At 52.5% G+C, this 20,604-nt stretch overlaps 1 protein-coding gene and 1 long non-coding RNA gene across 4 annotated transcripts in view; one reads left to right on the plus strand and one right to left on the minus strand.

The window, feature by feature from the left end:
- The window catches only part of TRAF2 (TNF receptor associated factor 2), a 28,788-nt gene extending 13,499 nt beyond the window's left edge, over nt 1-15,289 (minus strand). Inside the window, exons 1-5 of one of the 3 annotated variants that reach the window (XM_012784529.2) lie at nt 15,207-15,289; nt 8,150-8,368; nt 7,002-7,080; nt 6,608-6,706; nt 122-283 (exon numbers count right to left, since the gene is read on the minus strand). In XM_012784529.2, coding sequence (XP_012639983.1) covers nt 122-283; nt 6,608-6,706; nt 7,002-7,080; nt 8,150-8,337 — 528 coding nt within the window. In that variant the 5' untranslated portion in view covers nt 8,338-8,368; nt 15,207-15,289. Of the gene's footprint in view, nt 1-121; nt 284-6,607; nt 6,707-7,001; nt 7,081-8,149; nt 8,369-14,938; nt 15,020-15,206 lie in introns of those variants that run through there. The other 2 variants (XM_012784528.3, XM_012784532.2) reach the window with 2 other exon arrangements.
- Nucleotides 15,290-15,755: 466 nt separating this feature from the next.
- On the plus strand, nt 15,756-18,762 carry LOC142874331 (uncharacterized). The gene is made up of 2 exons (XR_012922157.1): nt 15,756-17,555; nt 17,733-18,762. It is a non-coding gene; the product is annotated as an uncharacterized LOC142874331 (long non-coding RNA).
- The last annotated feature ends 1,842 nt before the right edge of the window (nt 18,763-20,604 follow it).

Genomic DNA, 20,604 nt, shown 5'->3' on the forward strand with positions numbered 1-20,604 from the left:
GCTTAGTCCCTCTCTCTGCTTCAGGGAGAGGGCTGAGGCCCGCAGAGACAACCATGAAGAAGCCAAGCCAGCCCGTCCCAGCGCAGCCACAGCCGCACGGGCTGTTCCATGCCCTACGCACCTTTGTGTCTGCTCCAGGGCAGGGTGCGCGGCAGTGCCGGCAGCTCAGGCTCCTCTCCGGACACTCATGCTCTGAGTGGCGCTCCTTGTCACCAAGGCGGACCAGGCCTTTGCACGCGGGGCACTCGGTCAGCATGAGTGGGCAGCGGCCTTCGTGGCAGCTCTGGCGACAAAAGGGGAAGAGATCAACAGAGCTTATGGAACTGTATGGGCACCAGGCGTGTAGAGGTGGCTCAGGGTCCGCCTGCCGGTGCTGTGTGTAGCACCCCAGCCCCTCGAGGCTGCCCTGTACAGACAGCTGCCAGGGCGCCCACAGGCCAGACAGCAGACGGGGAAGGTTGGTGTGTTCTCCTCTTCCTGTCCTTGCTCCAGACTGGACCAAGGAGATGATCAATTACAACTGGTCTCAGTGGGTGCCTCAGCACCCCCAGGGTTGCCCAGCTCCCACCACCAAGTGCATGACCTCTGCCCAGTGCTGGCATGTCCCCACCACACACACCAGCTCCTCACTGAGAAGGCATCTCTTTAGACCAAAAGCAAAAGGTGGTCTGTGCTAGGGCATGATCTTGCCAGTCCCAGGCCTGCTGTCGTTATAGGAGACGGGCATGAAGGGGCAGAGGTGCAGACAGGGGACCAGGGGACAAGGAGACAGTGAGGGAGGCCTGTGGGCCTGGCCACCCAGCTGAGGCTTGAGCACGGGCTGTATGGTGCAGTCCCTGCACCATGACGAAGGGGCCAGGCCCCTCAGCAGTCCACTCGTCCCAGTGCTGAGAGCCACCGCCCTCCTGAACTGAGGACCTGGTGGTCACCAACGCAGGAACGCCTCAGCCAGTGAGACCAGAGACAGTGGAGGAGGCAAGACTGGGGGAGGCGCCATAAGGCCTGGTCTAGGGAAGGCAGGAACCTGGTGTTGCAAGGAGGGGCCTGTGGAGCACCCCAGGGAGAGCAAGGGCGGCGCGCAAGGACGTGGAGGGAAAGGCACGCTGTTGCCTCCTCACCACGCTGGGTCAGGAACCCAGGACCCAGCACCCAGAAGCCAGCCACCTCTCAGGCCTGCTGCTGCCTGGGGCATGGCCTCGCAGACCATCTCGAAGACAATGCCCGACTGCGCAGGGTCTGGACAGCAAGGTGACAAGGCCTGACTTAGCCCTTCAAGGACTTCGGGGAAGGTCGTTAAGCTGCTGCCGTAACAGCAGGAAGAACGAGGGGGCAGACCCAGGGGAAAGGGAGAGAAGGCTGGATCCTGGATGTGTTCGGGGAGCCAGGTGGGTCTGCTGACTGAGCGAGCTGCTGACAATAACAGAGAGAAGTCGAGGATGACCCCCAGGCACAGGATGGATGAAGTCAGCCCCTGGGTCCTGACCAGCCTCTAGAGGAGGCCAATGAGGCAGAAATAGAACTGTGACAAGTCTTTTAAGAGAAGGGAGCTGTGAAGGGGATAGAGAAAGGAGCTCAGTCAGAGGAAGTGGAGTTGAACGAGATTTGTTGGCTAAGTTCCTTTTGTGATAAAATACACATAAAATTTATCATCTTCACCACTTCTAAGTGCACAGCTCAGGAGCACTAAGCACATTCCCACTGCTGTGCGGCCATCACCACCCTCCACCCACAGAACTTGCCATCTTCCCAGCATGATGCTCTGTCCCCAGGCAACACTGACTCGCGGCCCTGGCACTCTCCATCCCTCGCTGTCTCGATGGGTCTCTCTGGGCCCTCCTGTGAGTGGAATCACATGAGATTGGCTTATCTTGCTAAGCACAGCATTAGGTTTGAGATAGGAAACACTAGCGGGCGTTTTCTGTGCTGATGGGCACAACCTGGCAACAGGAGAGGATGACAAGGAAGGAGGAAGACACACTGAGAAAGGAAGGGTCCTGGGAGATGCAAGGGCACCCAAGCAGGAGAGGACCCACCTGCAGGGTGCTTCCCCACAGGGATGTAACTTCAGTGCCTCCCAGACAACTCAGGAAAAGTTGCGATGGGGGCCGAGGGACCCTCTTTCAGATCTGGGAAGTGGGTGGGTTTCTAGATAAGGGAACACCTCATCTGTGGGGCAGCACGTGTGGGGCTCACAGGAGACGCCACTTTCCCAGGACAGTCCGGGCCCAGCCCTCTCTCCTCCTCCCCTGTGCCTGCCCCTCACCCTTCCTGCTGTTACCACGGCAGCTTCCCCAGCTTTCCAACCTTCCCTCAAAGTCCTTGAAGGGTTCAGTCAGGCCTTGTCACCTTGCTGTGGCCTGAGCATTGAGGGCCCCAAGCTGAGACAGGATGAGGTCCAGGACAAACGCGCTAAAGCCGCCTCAGGTCAAAGGGGCTGGGCCTTCAGGGCTTCTCAAGTCCTGGCCAGCACGACCTCTGTGCCCTAAGGGCTCTGCAGATGCACACCCACACTCCCAGGTCTATCCGTTCTGGGAACAGGCAGGAAGCGACAGGTGAATTCCAGAGAGCACCTGGATGGAGAGGTGGTGTCCAGGTGGTGTCCACACTGCCTCAGAGCACCCCACACCATATGCTTCCCAGAGCAGGTCCAGCCTGTCACCTAACCTCATGCCTGAGCCCAAAGAGAACCCTGCTGAGTGGCTGAAATGGTAGTTACCAGGCCCAATGCTGGGGCTCCCAACAGGTAAGACCCCACAGGAGCGTCCCACATGTTCCTGGCCCCAGAGGGCAGCATTCCAGACCAGCCCCAGGGGCAGGACCAGGACATGCAGGAACTGCACAAAGCCCCTTGACACTGTATGCCACAGCAGGGACCCCTGGGCCAGCTTCCGTTCAACCTCCCCGGGGACATTCCCTCTGAACCCTCACACAGGCAGGGCAGCTACGTGGCAGACAATCCTCAAAGGCACCCCAGCAGGGCACATGGCCCCAAGACCTCCAGCAGTACAGGCCCAATTATCACCTGCTGAAGGAACCAACTCCCTGAACTTGATGACAGTGGGGATGCCACTGCCACCCTCAGCCACCTCAGTGTGTAACAGCAATTATCAAACCGAACCGATCAGGAGTCTTGGGCACTACTATGGTCTATGACACATAGGCTAAAGCACAAATAGCTAAGGACTCAGATATCATTAGAAGACCGTTCTGTAATGCTCAGTGAAATGCTCACAGATGAAATGACATGACATTTTCCATCTGCTTTAAACTCATGTAGAAAAGGAAAATACGGGGGTGTAGCTGGAAGCCTGGAGAGGCCGGCAGGTTCAGTGCTGCGGGGCAGTATGCGAGGGTCCCCAGGGCAGCGGTCGGCCTCTGCTCTCAAGCATGCTGTGTGTTTGAAATTTCAGTAATACAATCTTTCTCCTGGCACTCTGCTTGAGGTCCCCCGTTGAACCCACGTAATCAGAACAAAGCTGTTTTCTCCCTCCCCACAGCGGACACTTTCAAAGACATCAGTATTTGTTCAACCAGCATTCAAATCAAATGTTTTAAGCAAATATAGTCATCGTACCTTGAATTTCACCAGAACATGCAATGAGGCCGAGCATACTTGACCTGGCCTTTACCTGTTCATGTGGGCTGACCTTTATCCTCTTTGGAAAGTTTTCCTGAACCCCACCCCTCACCCAGGGCCCCTCCTCTAAGCACCTGCAGCTCCAGGGCTGGCTGTGAAATTCAGTTTTACTATTAGCACTTAACAGGCGCACCATAAACATTTTTTAGTTTTAAAATCATTCAGTTCTTAGAAAGGCATCTGCACTCGAATGTTTATAGCAGCACAATTCACAATTGCAAAGCTGTGGAAACAACCCAAGTGCCCATCAATTCATGAGTGGATTAATAAAATGTGGTATATGTATACCATGGAGTACTACTTAGCTTTAAGAAACAATGGTGATATAGCACCTCTTGTATATTCCTGGATACAGCTAGAACCCATTCTACTAAGTGAAGTACCTCAAGAATGGAAAAACCAGCACCACATGTACTCACCAGCAAATTGGTATTAATGGATCAACACCTAAGTGGACATATAGGAGTAACATTAATCGGGTGTCAGGAGGGTGGAAGGGGGGAGGAGGGGATGGGTATATACAACCAAACAAGTAAGATGTGCAACGTTTGGGGGATGGACACACTTTAAGCTCTTACTGGGGGAGGGGGGCATGGGCAATATATGTAACCTTAACACTTGTACCCCCATAATACACTCAAAATTAATTAATTAAAAAATTAATTAATTAAAAAAATACAAAAAAAAAAAAAAGAAAGAAAGGCATCATCGCAAAGGAAAAACATAAAAAAGCTTAACAGGATTTTCTCTCCTTTATCCAACAATTCAGACTATCAAGGAAAAAAAGCTTTAGCCTTGGTACCAGTTTTCACAGGAAAACCCCAGCACGTGCCTGCCTGGCAGATGAGGGGCAGGGCCACTCTGCAGAAGGGGGACCTGAACCATACACAGAGGACTGGATCTCAGGCCCTGCTTGTGACATTTACAACCAGTGAGAGGTTTTATCAATAAAATCAAAAGCAACCGCAGAGCGATCCCAGAGCAGGGCCCGCCCCCCACATGACCAAACCCGACTCCTCTCAGGGACTTTCCAGAGCTCTCAAAGGGCGCAGCCGGGGACTTTCCACCCTGCATGCCTGTAGGGCCGCATGGTGCCCAAGCCCATAGGCTGGCTGGAGTCCCTGGCCCTCAGCCAGAGACCCACACAGCCGCCAACCTTATATATTATGGGCCTAGAGGCAGCTGAGACCCCAGAGACTGGAAGCCCAGCCCAGAGCTGGGGACTGTTATTCCACCGGTCCCCTCAAAGACAGCATAGCGTACATATCCCCATTCCTGGCACTCTCCCAGGAGAGAACCTGACCCCAGTGACCTCCCCACAGAGCCACGTCCCTTTCAGACAGCACCAAGCAACAATCAAGTTGCAGGCCTCCTTGGCTAAGCAGGGAATGGGGTGTACAACATTACCTACCAACGCTGCATGTGCCCCCCAGTGTCTGGAATGTTTGGGCATTTTGGCATCTCTGCCTAAGGAGGCAGAAGCCTTTCACTTGGGGAAGTGCCCAGAGCTGTGGCTCCATGTCCAGGCCACCATGCTAGGAAGGAGAGTGGTCTCCTTGCTCACCCCAGATGTGGCCAAAGCTGCTCTTCTGGCAAAACAAAACTGAAGGCCCAAACACCACAAAGAAGAGTTGGTCAAAAGAACGAGGAAAGCACAGTCAGGCACACAGGCGGGGAGCAGGAAAGGAGAAACCCATCAGTAATTCAGGATCCCAATTCCAAACCTGACAGGCAGTGCCCAGGGTCCAGGTCAGCGGGAGAAGCCCAACCCACTGACCAGGCACAAGGCTTCTCTGTGGGCTTCGGGACCCAGCAGCCTTGGGCTGGGAGCTCCCCTAAGCACAGGAAAGGCGGGGTTCCCAGCAAACAGCCGTTCACAGCCTCACCAGCCTCATGCCAGACTGGATGGCATTAGGGCACCTCCCCACTTACTCTGTACTGCTGAACAATGACCCCTGCTCCCCCAGCCCCTGGCACGCATCATTCTACTCCCTGCTGCTATGGATCTGATGACTCTAAGGACCTCACACTGGTGGAATCCTGCAGGGTTTCTCCTTTTGTGACTGGCTTATTTCACTGAGCCTGGTGCCCTCGGGGTTCATCTCTGCTGTAGTGTGTGTCACAAAGTCCTTCCTTTCTAGGGCAGAAAAAGACTCCACTGTGTGGACGGGTCACATTTTATTTACCCACTCATCTGTCGATGGACATGTGGGTTGTTTCCACCTCCCGGCTACTGTGAATAACACTGCCATGAACATTCCTGGACAAAGGGCTGCGTGAAGACAAGAAATGCATAACCTGGACAGCCATGGCCACCTCTACACTGCAGGTTTAGTTGCCAAATGCCTAACAGGTGACATGAGGGTCACAGTGAAATCCCCAATATGCCGACGCAGGCATGCCAGCCCACCCCGTCTGGCACACAGAGTCAAACCACAGCCAAAGGCCACTGCCTTTGTCACTAGCCAGAACCTTTCTGTGACTACAGAACAAACGTGCCCTTTATTTGTGCAATTTCTAGTGTGAACACAATTTCAAGTTAAGAATCTCTTAAGGACACAAGAGACACAACAAAAAATCCCACCACGCTTGAAAGCAGCAGTCTCCAGTGCAGAGCTCACCGTTCCTCCATTTCCAGGAAATGCTGCTGCTTAGATAGCTACGGCGCTCTGCACGGACACCTCCAACCCTCACATCCACCCCAAGATGGCAGAGGACTGCTCCCCGCTGAGAGACAAGGAAACTGAGGCACACAGTGTAGTGCTGTGCCCTGCACAACTTGCGTTTCTAAATAGACAGACTCTAAGGGGCAACTGCATCTCCGCCCAGACAGGCCGTCCCAGGGAAGCAGAGCGCAGGCCAACATCGGACCTGCTGTGGGAGGACGATGCCGACTGCTGGGCTCCAGCCAGCACGCCACACTCAGGCCCCAGGCAGCCGCCGTGCCAGTGCAAGGACACCCATCTTTACCTCGTATTCCTTGAGGGTCCCCTTCCAGGTGCACCCATCACTGGGACAGACGGCCGGCAGGCTCTCCACCTCCCTGCGGGCAGCATTATCCGGGAAAGCCTGCAGAGAGGAGCGGCCCTCAGGTTAAGCCTCCTGCAGCCACCTGCTTATTAAGTGCGAAGGACGGGCGCAGCACACTCGTCCAAACCAAGGCCTGCTCCACATGCCTCGGAGGCGGCTCCGAGGACTAACTCACCTCTGGGTGCCAACCTTTCCAAGCCCTAAATACCACAGAGTGTGCTAAGAAGCAAGCTCTAGCTTCTAAAGTTTCATTCTGCCACCGGTGTTGTTAAAGGAAATTACAAAACATTTTCTGTTCATTTCGACATTTTCAGCTTCAAGACATTTTACTTACCGAACTGCTTTCTAAAATAGAAATGCCTTCTTCATATATGCCCTCGTGAACACAGGCAGCACAATTCTGAGGCCCAGAGCTAGTGGGGAAAAAGGAAGAAAAAATCTCACTGTGAAACCTACTACAGAGAATAAATGAACACCTCTGCCTCAGTCCAAACAAACAGCTCCACACCACCATTTCTGTAAGCTGTCTCATCTTTAATGAGAACAAGCATATATTAATTGTACAATTGTTTAAAGATTTATTAATACAGTAGATGAGAAAACTGGGATCCTACAAGGGGATACCCAGGGTTTGAATCTCTGGCAGAATCATCCCTTCCACCTGTGAAGAGGGTGCTCCGAAGAGTTCCCCACGTGATGTAAATGCTTCAGAAACACAGGGACGTGGACTGCTCCCTCTCCCTATGGGACCGGCCTGCTGAAGACAGGCACAGAGTCTTCACCTCTCAGACCACACTTACCGGCCAGTCACCTCACAGGGCAAGGCTCCTCTAACTACCTAGAGCAGCCAGAAAGCAACCTATAGCCCAACTTTAAACTTTCTAGTGCCCCCAAAACCAGGTGAAATTAACTTTAATGATATATTGTATTTAAAACGCCATATATCCAAAATAGTATTTCAAATTAGTATTTTTTATGAGACAGAGTCTCACTCTGTTGCCCGGGCTAGAGTGCTGTGGTGTCAGCCTAGCTCACAGCAACCTCAAACTCCTGAGCTCAAGCAATCCTCCTGCCTCAGCCTCTCGAGTAGCTGGGACTATAGGTATACACCACCATGCCCGGCTAATATTTTCTACAGATTTTTAGTTGGCCAATTACTTTGTTTCTATTTTTAGTAGAGATGGGGTCTCACTCTTGCTCAGGTTGGTTTCGAACTCCTGACCTCGATCAATCCTCCCGCCTCGGCCTCCCAGAGTGCTAGGATTACAGGCGTGAGACACCGCGCCCGGCCTCACATTAGTATTTTTACATTATTAACTTCATGTTCTTTGTGCTAAGCCTCTGAAATCCAGAGTTATCTATACCTCAAGCACATCTAACCTGGGCCCAGGCTGCTGGGGAACTCCATGCTAGGCAGCGCGGCTCTAAAGCCAGCACTGCCCACCTATCCCCTGTCCCTGGGGGCCTGCTGGTCACACGCACCTGAGGATAGTGGTCAGGCAGAAGGAGCAGTACCGGTGGCCGCACTGGGCCTGGAAGGGCCTCCGCAAGACGTTCCTGCAGGCAGAACACAGGTACTTGGCCTCTAGCTTGGTCCCCAGGAGGCTCTTGGAGAAGCCAGGCTGCAGCAAGTCCAGGGAACTGGGGGGGCTCATGCTAGCTGCAGCCATGAGAGCCGTGACCCCCGAGAACTGCCAAGCCCTAAGGAAGAACACAGAGCACATCATGTCTCAATTCCAGAACAATCCTCTCGAGAGAAAACGAAGTCCACGGCGATGTGCAGCAGGCAACGGTGAGAAGCCATCAACTGACCTGTGGTCAAGAGTCTGGGAAGCAGAGCTCTAGAGCTCTGGGGAGCCCTGGAGACAACCTGGTCCAACTTCCTGCTACTAACACAGAAACTAAGGCTCAGCAAGGTGACCACACGGCTGGCACCCCCACACACGACCCACAACTTCCCAGAGGCACAGACCCAAAAGCTTCCTGCTGAGCACATCCCTCCAGCTTGGGGAACAGGACACCTTCCCCCTGACACTAATGGTCAGTGGCCCTCAATCCTCTGTGCCCTTCTCCCCTGAGGTTCCTATGATACATATGTCTGAGAATGGTGGATAGCTTCTAAAACATCTTAACAAACCCGCTGCGCAGGAAATGCCCATCTGCTAGCACTCCAGCCTTAGTCGGCACCCAGATGGCCACAGCATCAGAGCAGCCCCTAGACCAGGAGCGTGGCCCACCTGGTGATGGTATCACAGCACCCACTGCTTCAGACTGAGCACATGGCCTTCAGAGCCCCCCACCACATGCTGGTCCCATCCTGTCCTCTGTTGTCCACAACAGGGACACTTCGGTACCCCAAACCCCAAGAGTGGTATGGGTAAAAGCTTGAGTACAAGGCTCTTTTATTTTTCTTTCTTTTGAGACAGAGTCTCACTTTGTTGCCCAGGCTAGAGTGAGTGCTGTGGCGTCAGCCTAGCTCACAGCTACCTCAAACTCCTGGGCTCAAGCAATCCTCCTGCCTCAGCCTCCCGAGTAGCTGGGACTACAGGCATGCGCCACCATGCCCGGCTAATTTTTTCTCCATATATTAGTTGGCCAATCAATTTCTTTCTATTTATAGTAGAGACTGGGTCTCGCTCTTGCTCAGGCTGTTTTCAAACTCCTGACCTAGAGCAATCCACCCACCCTGGCCTCCCAGAGTGCTAGGATTACAGGTGTGAGCCACCACGCCCAGCCTAGTACAAAGCTCTTAAAGCTTTTGGCTGAAGTGAAGTTGGTCCATGTGTGCTAGCCCCACTCAGGTACAGGGAATGCCCATGTCACAGATGCCCATGAGAACAGACATGAACCAGAACATGGCTGGACGGTCACCCACAGAGGAGTCGGGGGGCCTAGGCATACCCAAGGTGTAGGAGGAAGCCTTGAATTAGACAAGCAGACCTGTGCTTCTCAGCAGCCCCGTGCCTGGTACCAGGGTGGGCTGCACACCTGGAACACACAGTATTTTCTTGCTGTGCCTGCAAGTGGCACTTGCCACCTCATGCACACCAGTAATACCCCCCCCCTCCAAAAGCAGCCTGAAAGCCACAGCTAGCTTGAGGCACACTCTGTTCCCAGTCAGGGGTCATGCCTGAAAAGAGGTAGGAATTAGAGCTGTCTCTCTAGCAGGAAAGCAGGCTTGTCCCGGAGAGGAGGGACTCCCCATGCTGCCCACCCCCAAAAGGGGCTTGCTCCTCCTGCCAGGCGGGCTCCAGGCAGTAGGGCAAAGCATGCTCTGAGAACACAGAGCAGGAAGCAGAGGGGCCTGGTGTCTGGTGAAATTCCCTGGAGGGAGCCCAGGGAGATGGGGACTGGCAGGCACTAGGCAGAAATTGGTCTCCCAGGGAACACACGGCCTCCAGAGAGCCCTCCAGAGTGCAACCTCAAGGCTGCGTTTTTTAAAATTAAGGAAAGACTTCTCAAAACCATTCCAACATTTAAATGACAAATGCATTTTCCTCTTTTTCTCCGAAAAGGACACAGGATGCTAACTGCTCTATGCCTGGACAATGGTCCCAAGACAGTGGCCTTCAAGTAAGACTGTGAGGACCAGGTGACCCATGTCACTGTCATGGCCATACAGTGGCGCTCTGTTTTCCCCACTGCCTAACCCATGGTGTTCATCTTATGTGGTGATTTGCTACATACATGTACATAACTTAAAAGCTTCATAAAACTGTATTTATTCTTTATAAGAGGTATTCTGAGATTTCTATTTTATTTCTTTTCTCTGGTCAGAAGCTACTAAATTGATTTCATGAACCATTAATGGTTTCAAAGCACTGCTCTAAGCCACTTTGGACAGAGGGATTCTCTACTTTTAAATATCACTAGTAAAAAAAAAAGCCACATTCTTTAGGTCTGAACCCTATTTTATATGTGGTATAAGATGTTAGATAAAAAAGAACATAAAACATACAGACCTCTGACTGGTTGTGTCTGTATAGAGATGGGGCAAGAAGGTAAAATAAGAAATTGAAGATCCCTGTGAGGTGGGGGTTTTAGGGCAATAGTTCTCTTTGTTCAAAATGCTGCTGAGGAGTGTCCCGCAACATCTCAGACAAGGCTTTATTCCATTCACATCAACATTCCTCCTAAACACCACAGGGCACTGCTGGAGAAACACTTTTTGGTCCGAATGGCCACAGCTTCTGTGGCAGAATAAGTACATTTTATTAATCCATCAATGTTTTACTCCTGTCAGACATAAAAGAACTGCAAAAATGGTCTTTTTTTCCTCTAGTGTTAAAAGAGGGAAGAGGCCACAACCCAGCAGGGCCTCGACCTCTGCCACTCCTTGGAGGCGTGGCCTCACTTGGCCACACTTGTCTTGAAGCAGCTGGGGATCGTTACTCCTGCTCTGAACATGAACCCCACGAGTCTGAGAAGTTTACCAGGCATCAGGCCGCCAGCCCCACAGCAGGTAGTAGTCACAGGCCTTCAGGTCCCATCCGTGCCCATGCTGCACACTGGGATTCTTAGTGCTTAAGGGATTCCGTAAACATTTGATTTGAATCTCATCCAAGAATACATTTTAAAACTGTAATGAAAACCATGGTGAAGACTCAAAAGTGCTATGCCAAAACTTTTAGCGCACTGAAACCTACCAACTCTTTAAACCCTCTGACACAGTACCCTAATTTGCTCAAACTTGCGAACAAAACTTCTGCAGTGTCTGGCATCTATCCAAACCTCCTCTGGCTTAGGCTTGGGAGCTCTCGTTTGCCTGCACAGGGCTACTCATCTACTTACACAAGGCACAGCGAAGGCAGGGGGATTCCCTCAGCTAGCCACTATGGTTGTTGGCACCAAACACGCACACCAAGACCCTGTGCGTGGGCCAGACGGCCTGGGCTGCTCCCGCCTTTCAGACATAGTGAGGTGTGAGAGGTCAGACTTTATTCTCAATTAAACCTGGAAATAGAAAGCACTGCTGGTCCTTTCAGGCTTCCGGATCAGTTTTACTCTAAAAACCCTGACTGTATCAGCTTAGGTGGTTAAAAACAAAAACAACACCCAGTTGCAGTGACTTATCTGAGTGTGTGAGTGATTACCCTCATACAGGCATAATCCGTGATTTCATACTTAATTCAATAGCAAAAATGTGTTCCAGATGTAAATGGACCAACTTTATACAACAGACCTACATTTTGTTAAAAGGGCAATTGTGTCAGACACAAAACAGTATTTAGGAATAATTCCAGTTACATAGAGTTCAAGGACAGGCAACATGAATCTATGACAATAGAAGTCAGAATAGCAGTTACCTTTGGGAAAGACCAGTGTTGCCTAGAAGGGCACAATGGGGGATTCTGGAGACTAGAAACCATGCACACAGACAAAAATACATCTGGATATACACTGAGCACTTGCACACAAAACAAAAACATATAGTTTCTATTTCTAAAGAGCTAAAAAAGATGGTGAAATCCTGATTATGGTGTACCCATGCATATTTCTCAAACATAATCCAGTCTCATAATATTAAAAATGGCAAAGAGAAAGTTCAACATGAAGTTTTAATATAAAAGAACCCCCAACGCCCTCCCATAGGAGTGAGAGGCATCCGGCACCCCTCTGCTGCAGATGGAGCTGGCCTGCAGGCTCCCTTCACCTGCCCAGATCCAGCCTGAGTGCCACTGTCCTGGGGAAGGAGCAGGACCAAGGGGAGAAGAGGACGTTCCTGAAAGAAATCACAGAGACTCTGACTGAGGTGGAGTCACTTGGCAACTGAGATCCAACGTCCAGACTCTGGAGAGTGAACACAGTTCAGTGGTGTCAGTGAATAAGTCTCAAAAGGGCGAGCTGTGACGAAAGTCAAACACTGCCCAAACCATGACACCAAATCAGATATGGGTGTGACCTGGCTGCTGTGGGAGTGGCCTTGCTATCAGCAAATGTTCGGGTTCAACCTGTGATCTCACTCTTCTCACAGGCAAACTCCAGGATGCTCCAAATGCTGGAAATTCAAACTTCTCAAATTCCTGTCTCCAACAACAGCCCACTACTGTTTTACACAATACTGAGATCCACATAAGAGTTCACTTGGTTGCATCCAGTTCTCACCCACTTATTTAACGCAATAGCTTCAATCTGTGCACAGCCATGAGTATGAGACCTCTCCCCCAAGTACTGGAAATCTACTTCAAAGTTATAATTTTATATGGAACCCCATCTTTTTCAGACTCAGCATAATACCAAATAGAAGCTTGGTAACAACTTTAACTCCTGACAAGTGTTTATACAAAATTATCAAAAGCAAATGTTGTAGGAGATGACCTCAACACTTGATCTTACAAGTGTTGGTTGATAATTACTCACACAATCAATACATTTATCTTCTTTTGTTAAAAACTAGGGTTACTTCTAAGGATCATACCAAAGGGAAAAGTGGAAGTAATTTTTCTTTAAATTAAAAATTTTTAATCAATTTTTTTAATTAAAAAAAAACTAGGGCTACTGACAAATAATGATGTAGTAATTCTGTTCCTTCAAGATCATATGGCCACACAGCAGAGTCTGCTCTCAGTCCTTGTCTCCCATGACCCAGATAACCACACCACCAGCCCCGTCTCCACCACTCCAGGCGTGGGCTCTGAGCTCTTCCTCAGCAACCCTCAGCCCCTCAGGACCTCAACATGGCAACTCCAAATGGACAACTTTGGCCCTGACTGTTCCCCTGACCCCAGACTTGCACTTCCACCTGCCCATGAGAACTCCACGGGAGCTGCACCTCCCCATCTCAACCCACGAAGTTGCCACCCCCTTCAGTAGCTCAGGCCAGATTCCTGCAGACATCCGACTCTTCTTCCTCTCACACACCCACCTCCAATGCATTAGGAAATCCCAGTGGCTCTACCTTCTGCAAACATCCAAAGTCTGACCACACTACTGCTGCCAAGCCCAGGCCACCATCCACTGTGGCCCAAGTCACTGTACTGGCCTCCCTGATGCCACCCTGGCCATCCCAGTCCCCCACTCTCCTTCCAGCAGCCAGAGAGACCTTGAACACAGGACTAAGACTGGGTCTCTCCTCCCCTCAGAGCCCCCAGTGGCCTCCCATCTTGCCAGTCTCACTGCAGCCAGCACAATCTTCCCCTGCCCGCAGCTGTCAGGGGCACTGCTCTTCTCAGCAAGGCCTTTCCTGAGCCCCTGCCGGCACCTAGCACTCATTGCCACCTAGCATGCTATATGATCTGTTCCGTTACTCTGGACAGCCCACCTGTCGGAGGCTGGGAGTCCCGGCAGTGTGCCAGAGTCTAGGCGGGCCAGGCACAGCTCCAAGAGACCCAGGACCCTGCGCTCCCTCCCAGATGCTCCTGCTGGAAGCCTTTCAGTCTTTCTACTGCTCAGACAAGGCCTTCAGAAAAGCAACCCTTAGGCTTTTGTTTAAAACGGAAACAACAGCGAATTTTGTGATATGCAAAGTATACCGCAATAAAGGTATTTTTAAAGGGCAAAATTCAAACATCAGTTTTGGGTTGTTTGTGGCCTCCACCTAAAAACAGTAACTTTGAGTCACAAAACACCTCGCAGGTGAGACGCAGCCCCTGCCAGAGGCTGACAGGAGCAACGTGGCAGGGCCAGGTGTGGCCTCTGCCGGCCCGGCCACACTTCCAGCCGGTGAGCCACGCGGCCCAGCCAACCCTGCCGGCCCCGTGCCCGGCGGCCCCAGCCCCAGGCTCCCCGGGCGGCTGCCTCCTCTCCGAGTCCCCAGCTCTGCAGCCCCGGGGGTCGCCGTGGGTTTCGGCCCATTTCCAGTCCTCGCCACCTACCTACGGCTGAGAACTGGGCTCAGACAGACGCACGCACGGGACGCCCCAGCCCCTTGGGCGGGCTTCGGGTGCCAGGGGTCCCGGAGCCGCGGCCCCTGAGGTCGGCCGCGCCCCCCGACCCTGACCCCTGGACCGGAAGCGCTGCGCGGGGATAGCGATCCCCCGAGGGGTCAGCAAGGCCGCCCGGGCCGAGCGGGGTCCACAGCGAGACCCCCGGGCGACAGCCCAGGCGAGAGCCGCCCCGTGGAAGGCCCCGCGCGTTCGCGAACTTTCCGGCGCCGGCCGCGCTCCGACTTCGTTTCCGGCCAGGCCGCTCTGAGAAATCCCCTCAGGCCAGCAGCGGCCCGGCCCCGCCCCCGGCCAGACCCCGCCCTGGCCCCGGCCCGGACCCCGCCGGAGCCAGACACCGACCCCGCAACCCGCCCCCGGCCCGGGGCACAGCCCGCGCCCGTCTCACCCAACGGTCGCCGCACGCCGGGAACTGAGTGCCCGCCCCGGCGCCACAGCCGCCGCCACCGGCCGGTCGCCGGCCCGCCCGAGCCCGCCTGATGGACTGACGCGGGAGCCTACCGACGAACCCACAGGGCACCTCAGCGGGCGGCCATTGGCCAGGCCCGCCCCGCTGCTGGCCCGGCCCCCCTGACGGCCTGACGGGACAGCCTACCAGGAGCGCGCAAAGAGCCGCAGCGGGCGCCGATTGGTCGGTGCTTCCGCGGCGTGTGTACCTAAAACGCCCTCCCGCCTCTCGCGAGCAGAGCGTGCCCTGCGGGGTCCGCGCGACGGCGAGGCCTCCGTTTGTGATCCCCGACGGAGCCCTGCGCGGGACCGGGTTCCTCGGACGCCTCCCGAGCCGCGCGGAGCGGGGCCTCCCTGCGGGGGGCCCACACCATAGGGGCCGAGGGGAGCGCGTCTCCCGGGCGGTGGGATGCCCTGGACGTAGGCCGAGTGCGTCTGGGTTGCGCGCTTCCGATGGCGGGGCGGTGAGTTCGTGTCGTGGGGGCGTCGCCGCCGCGCGCAGCCGCGGCCCCGGAGCGGTGGCGGGGCTGGCGAGGGCTGCGCCACGGGGAGGGCCGCGCCGGGGACGCCTGGCCCGGGGCTCGGGCCGGACGCCCAGAGGCGGCGGGCTCCGCGTCACGTGCGCGCGCGGGCGTCGCGCCGCTCGCGTCACACTCGGCCTGGGGTCGGTCCCCTGCCCGGGCCTGCTTGCCGGGTTAGCTCGGGCCGGTGGAGCTCGGAGGCGCCGGGCTCTGTGGCCTTCCTTGAGACTGAGTCGCCATGAGCCCCGCAGAGTCTAGGGCGTGTCACTCAGGCCCAGGCGCTGACCGAGCGCCCTGTGTAGGGAGCGGGCCCCGCACGGCGTGGCACCTGCAGTCAGCGCCCTGCCTCTTTCGGGGGAAGGGGCCATCGTTCCACCGGCCTCAGGCCCACCGCACCCTGCCGTCCGTCCAGATGGATTTCCCGAGCGTGACGGACACCTACCGCCCTTGGTGGCAGGGAAGGCTGAGGATGGACAGCACCATGCAGGCCGAACTCAGTACTTGCCCCAGTGATTCTACCACGAAAATGTCTTTGTTTATTTACACTTTACTGTTTGCAAAATATCTTCTCTCACTCACACACTTTAAAACAAAGATTCAGGTGACAAGCCTTCAAGGCAGAGGGGCCCAGAGGCGTGCCCTGATGGGGAAGTGTCCAGCCCACCCCACCCACCAGCTCGGAAGCGGGTGACATTAATGTCCTGGAAATTCGCCTCTTGCTGGCTCAGAAAGGGGTGACTCACTCTGGTCGTTGGACTTCTCAGGGGATTCCCACAGGGGTTTCTTCCTGCCGAAAAGAAAGCAAAAGTCACCCCACCGAGGGCAAGGGTGGGTGGGGGATGTCCCTGGACAGACTTAGCAAGGGCCCCAGCATCTTCCCACTCCCTGGGGGCTAGGGACTCAGGAACAGCGAACAGCACCTCAGTTCAAGCCTGGGGATGGGGGACAGAGGCAGTCTTGGTGCCCTGTCCTGAGGGAGTGGGTGGCCCTGGCTAGAGGTGCAGCCTGAGCCTGGATCAGAGCACGGCAGCAAGGGGATCACCCACTTGGCCAGGGCAGGAAGGCAAGTACATTAAATAAACTTTACAAAAAAAGGGAAAAAGCTCATGTATTGAAACTTACATTACATCAGGATGGGTACAGGGGCTCACACCTATAATCCCAGCACTTTGGGAGGCTGAGGCAGGAGGATCCCTCAAGGCCAGGAGTTTGAGTCCAGCCTGGGCAACATAGCAAGATTCTGTCTCTACAAAAATAAGAAAAAACTAGTCAGGCATGGTCTATAATCCTAGATACAGGGAGGCTGGGAGGCTGAGGCAAGAGGATTGCCTGAGCCCATGAGTTGGAGGCTGCAGTGAGCTGTGATGATGCTATTGCACTCCAGCCTGGGCAACAGAATGAGATCTGAAAAAAAAAAAATTAAAACTGCCATTATGTTAATGTACTTTTCTAAAAACAAGACAGGAGGGGTACTTATATCAGCAATATATCAGATTTTGACATTAATAAATAACAACATCATAGTCCAGTTTCTGGTTTTGAGTTTTAATGTCTGCAAATTTGACAACTGTGTCAAGTTGGTCTTTTCTTTGTACTGTTTTAATAGACACTCCAGCCATGTTTGCTCGTCTGTTTTTCTTCATTGTTGATCAAAGAGCACTTTTTATTAACCTGAATTTTGAAAGTTTTCTTTCACTTAAAACCACAAGGAAGAACCTTGAGCAGAAGATGAACCGTCAGAGTCTTACGACCTGTTTCATGGTACATTCCAGAAACTGATTCTGTCTTTGTTTCTTTGAAACCAATCCTAGTGGCCTTCAGAGGTCTATGCAGTTGAAAACAATTGTAAATTCAAATGAAACTCCATGTGGCCACGTGGACTGACGATGGAAATCATTTAGCTATAGCTAACATCCCACTTTGCTGTTGAAATGGAGGAGCACAGAGTCGCCCCAGGGTTGGAAGTACACACTGCACCGAATTCCAGGAACTTCCTCTAGAAACAGTGTGCAGCTGGTTTCCATGTAGTACGCGAAGGTATGTCATGCAGAGCTTAGCTCTGTGTCAAAACTCAGCAGTCATTGCAACAGCTGTTTAGCACTTAATCCAACAAAATTATGTAGGATTCCTGGCACATAGGAATAACATTAGAAAGCAAATGAACTTTTAGTGAATTTTGTTACTTAAAATCTACTCTTTGGGTTTTCCCTCCAGTTTGCAGGAGGAGGTGAGGTCGGATTGATGAGCTGCACTGGCGCTGTACACATGGAGAGGCCTGGACACCTGTGCCAGCTGGGCTACCCTGATGGGCTGAACACTCCAGGACTGGCCAGGAGCCTGTGTGAGGAGCAGCTAGGCCCCCAGAGCCCCTGCTCAGCTAGCACAGCAAGGTGACTTTCCCATTCTCCTACAGCAGGCCAGAGGTGATAAACCTTGGGGTTCTCTGGCCTAAGGGACACCAGGCTTAGTCCTTCCCCTGTGGCTCCCATGAGGCCAGCAGCCAAGCTAAGCAGAACACGGTAGGGGGGCTGCATGTTGTTCTTTGAGACACCAGAAGAAAAAGCCCTTTCCCACCCAGTCGTCCTGCAGTGGAACTAACATTGGAAAATCCTGCCAGGCACAGAAGGCTGTCAGCTTCAGGGGGACAGACTGCCAAGGACCCTCAGACACTCGAGGAAAAGACAGAGCCCCATACTGAAGGAGGAGTCCAGGTGCAGGGACCAGAAGAACATGTGAAAAGAACTAAATTAGGCTGGGTATGGTGGCTCACGCATGTAATCCTAGTACTCTGGGAGACCAAGGTGGGCAGACTGATCAAGGTCAGGAGTTCGAAACCAGCCTGAGCAAGAGCGAGACCCTGTCTCTACTTAAAATAGACATTAGCCAAACAACTAAAAATATATAGAAAAAATTAGCTTGGCATGGTGGCGCATGCCTGTAGTTCCAGCTACTGGGGAGGCTGAGGCAGGAGGATTGCTTGAGCCCCGTAGTTTGAAGTTGCTGTGAGCTAGACTGATGCCACGGCACTCTAGCCCAGGCAACAGAATGAGACTCTCTCTCAGAAAAAAAAAAAAAGGAAAGAACTAAATTAGTCATCTCAGAGGAAAAAGCATTCGTGAAACAGAACGCTGTAAAATTCAGTACTATAAAACGAATATATAGACAGAGTGGTTAGAAATTAAAAATGTGATATTAAGATGTAGATAAAAGGGTTATACATTGAGGAAATCTCCCAAAATTAGAACAGAAAGAAAAGGAGGTTAAAAATAGAAAAGAGGCTAGGCATGGTGGTGCGTGTCTGTAGTCCCAGCTACTCAGGAGACTGAGGCAGGAGGATTGTTTAAGCCCAGCAGTTTGAGTTTGCAGTGAGCCAGGATGGTGCCCAGATGACAAAGCAAGACCCTGTCTCAAAGAAAAAAAAAAGGAAAAGAAAAGATAACATTAGAGTTTAATCCAGGAATCCTAAAACCTAAAGTCTTAGTAAGAGGAATTATAGAAAGTGGGAATAAATGCTAATGGTTGTCTCTGTTTTGTGCTGCTACCACAGAACACCTGCAGCTGGGTAATTTGTAAAGAACAGAGGTCTGTTTTTCACAGTTCTGTAGACTGAGATGCTCAAAATAGGGTGCCAGCCAGGTTTGCAGTCTGAGGAGGGCCTGATCTTTGTTTCTGAGATGGCGCCTTAGACTTGGCATCCTCTGGAGGGAGGAGCCTCATTCTCACCCAGGCAGAAGAGTGGGAGAGCCAAGATGGGGGAGGAGGCCAGGCTAGAGTGCCGTGGGGTCAGCCTAGCTCACAGCAACCTCAAACTCCTGGGCTCAAGTGAGCCTCCTGCCTCAGCCTCCCAAGTAGCTGGGACTACAGGCATGTGCCACTATGCCCGGCTAATTTTTTCTATATATTTTTAGTTGTACAGCTAATTTCTTTCTATTTTTAGTAGAGATGGGATCTCAACTCTTGCTCAGGCTGGTCTCAAACTCCTGAGCTCAAAGGATCCGCCCACCTCAGCCTCCCAGAGTGCTACGATTACAGGCATGAGCCACAGCGCCCAGCCTAAAATTTTAATCTAAGCAGGCTGGGTGTGGTGGCTCACACCTTAATCTTAGCAAGGTGGGAGAATCCTTTGAACCCAGGAGTTCGAGACCAGCCTGAGCAATAGCAAGACCCCATCTCTATAAGAAATTTAAAAATTAGTGGGGTGTTGTGGTGCATGCCTAAAGTCCCAGCTACTAAGGAGGCTGAAGCAGGAGGATCTCTTGAGCCCAGAAGTTTGAGGCTGCTGTGAGCTGTAATGATGCCACTGTACTCCAGCCTGAGCAACATAGCGAGAGACTGTCTCAAAAAAAAAAAAAAAAAAAAAAGCCTCTACCAGAAGCAGCAGGGCTCAGCCTGAGAGAAGACTCACTAGGATAGAAAAGGTGAGCTGTGGAGTGGAGAGCTCAGGTGGGTACTTCACACCAGTTCCAGCAATGCCCAATTCCTTCTGTTGGTGATATTTGTTCAGATCCCACTTCTGACACCATATTCAGTGAACGTAAATGACGACCAGAGCGAGGCCCTCTAAAAGGAATGGTACTTAATTTGGGAATAGAGCATTGCAATGGCAATATGTACGCCATAGTAAACTATGTGCATATGCAAAGAGGTAAGGAAGACAAAGGTTTTTAAAGGAAAAAATGAGGAGATTACGTGTCTTTTAATAATTCTTGGCTACAAACATCAATAACAAGGATGACACCTGTCTAAGGTTGGCCAAGCAGTTGCTGGGCAGATGTCCCTGCAGAAATATTTTTTGTGTAAGGTTGCAATGGCTTTTGTGCAAGGTTGTGGTGTTTGCAGTCTTGTTATCAGGCTTGCAAGTGTGAGAACTCTCTTGTCACGGCCTTCCGTGGCACTGTTTGTCAGGGTGTGCTTAGCATTAGTGATTCCATGATGATTCTGACAACTTTCTCGAACCAGTACCTGTGACATGGTCACGTTAAGATGTGGGGAGGAGCTGAGGTGATGTTGTATGTGTTTGTGTGTAGGGGCTTTCAGTCCTCAAAGGGTACAGTAATGTTCCAAACAGGAAACCCCAGTGAGAGCA

This window comes from Microcebus murinus, chromosome 12 (assembly GCF_040939455.1).
Source record: "Microcebus murinus isolate Inina chromosome 12, M.murinus_Inina_mat1.0, whole genome shotgun sequence".
Lineage (NCBI taxonomy): Eukaryota > Metazoa > Chordata > Mammalia > Primates > Cheirogaleidae > Microcebus > Microcebus murinus.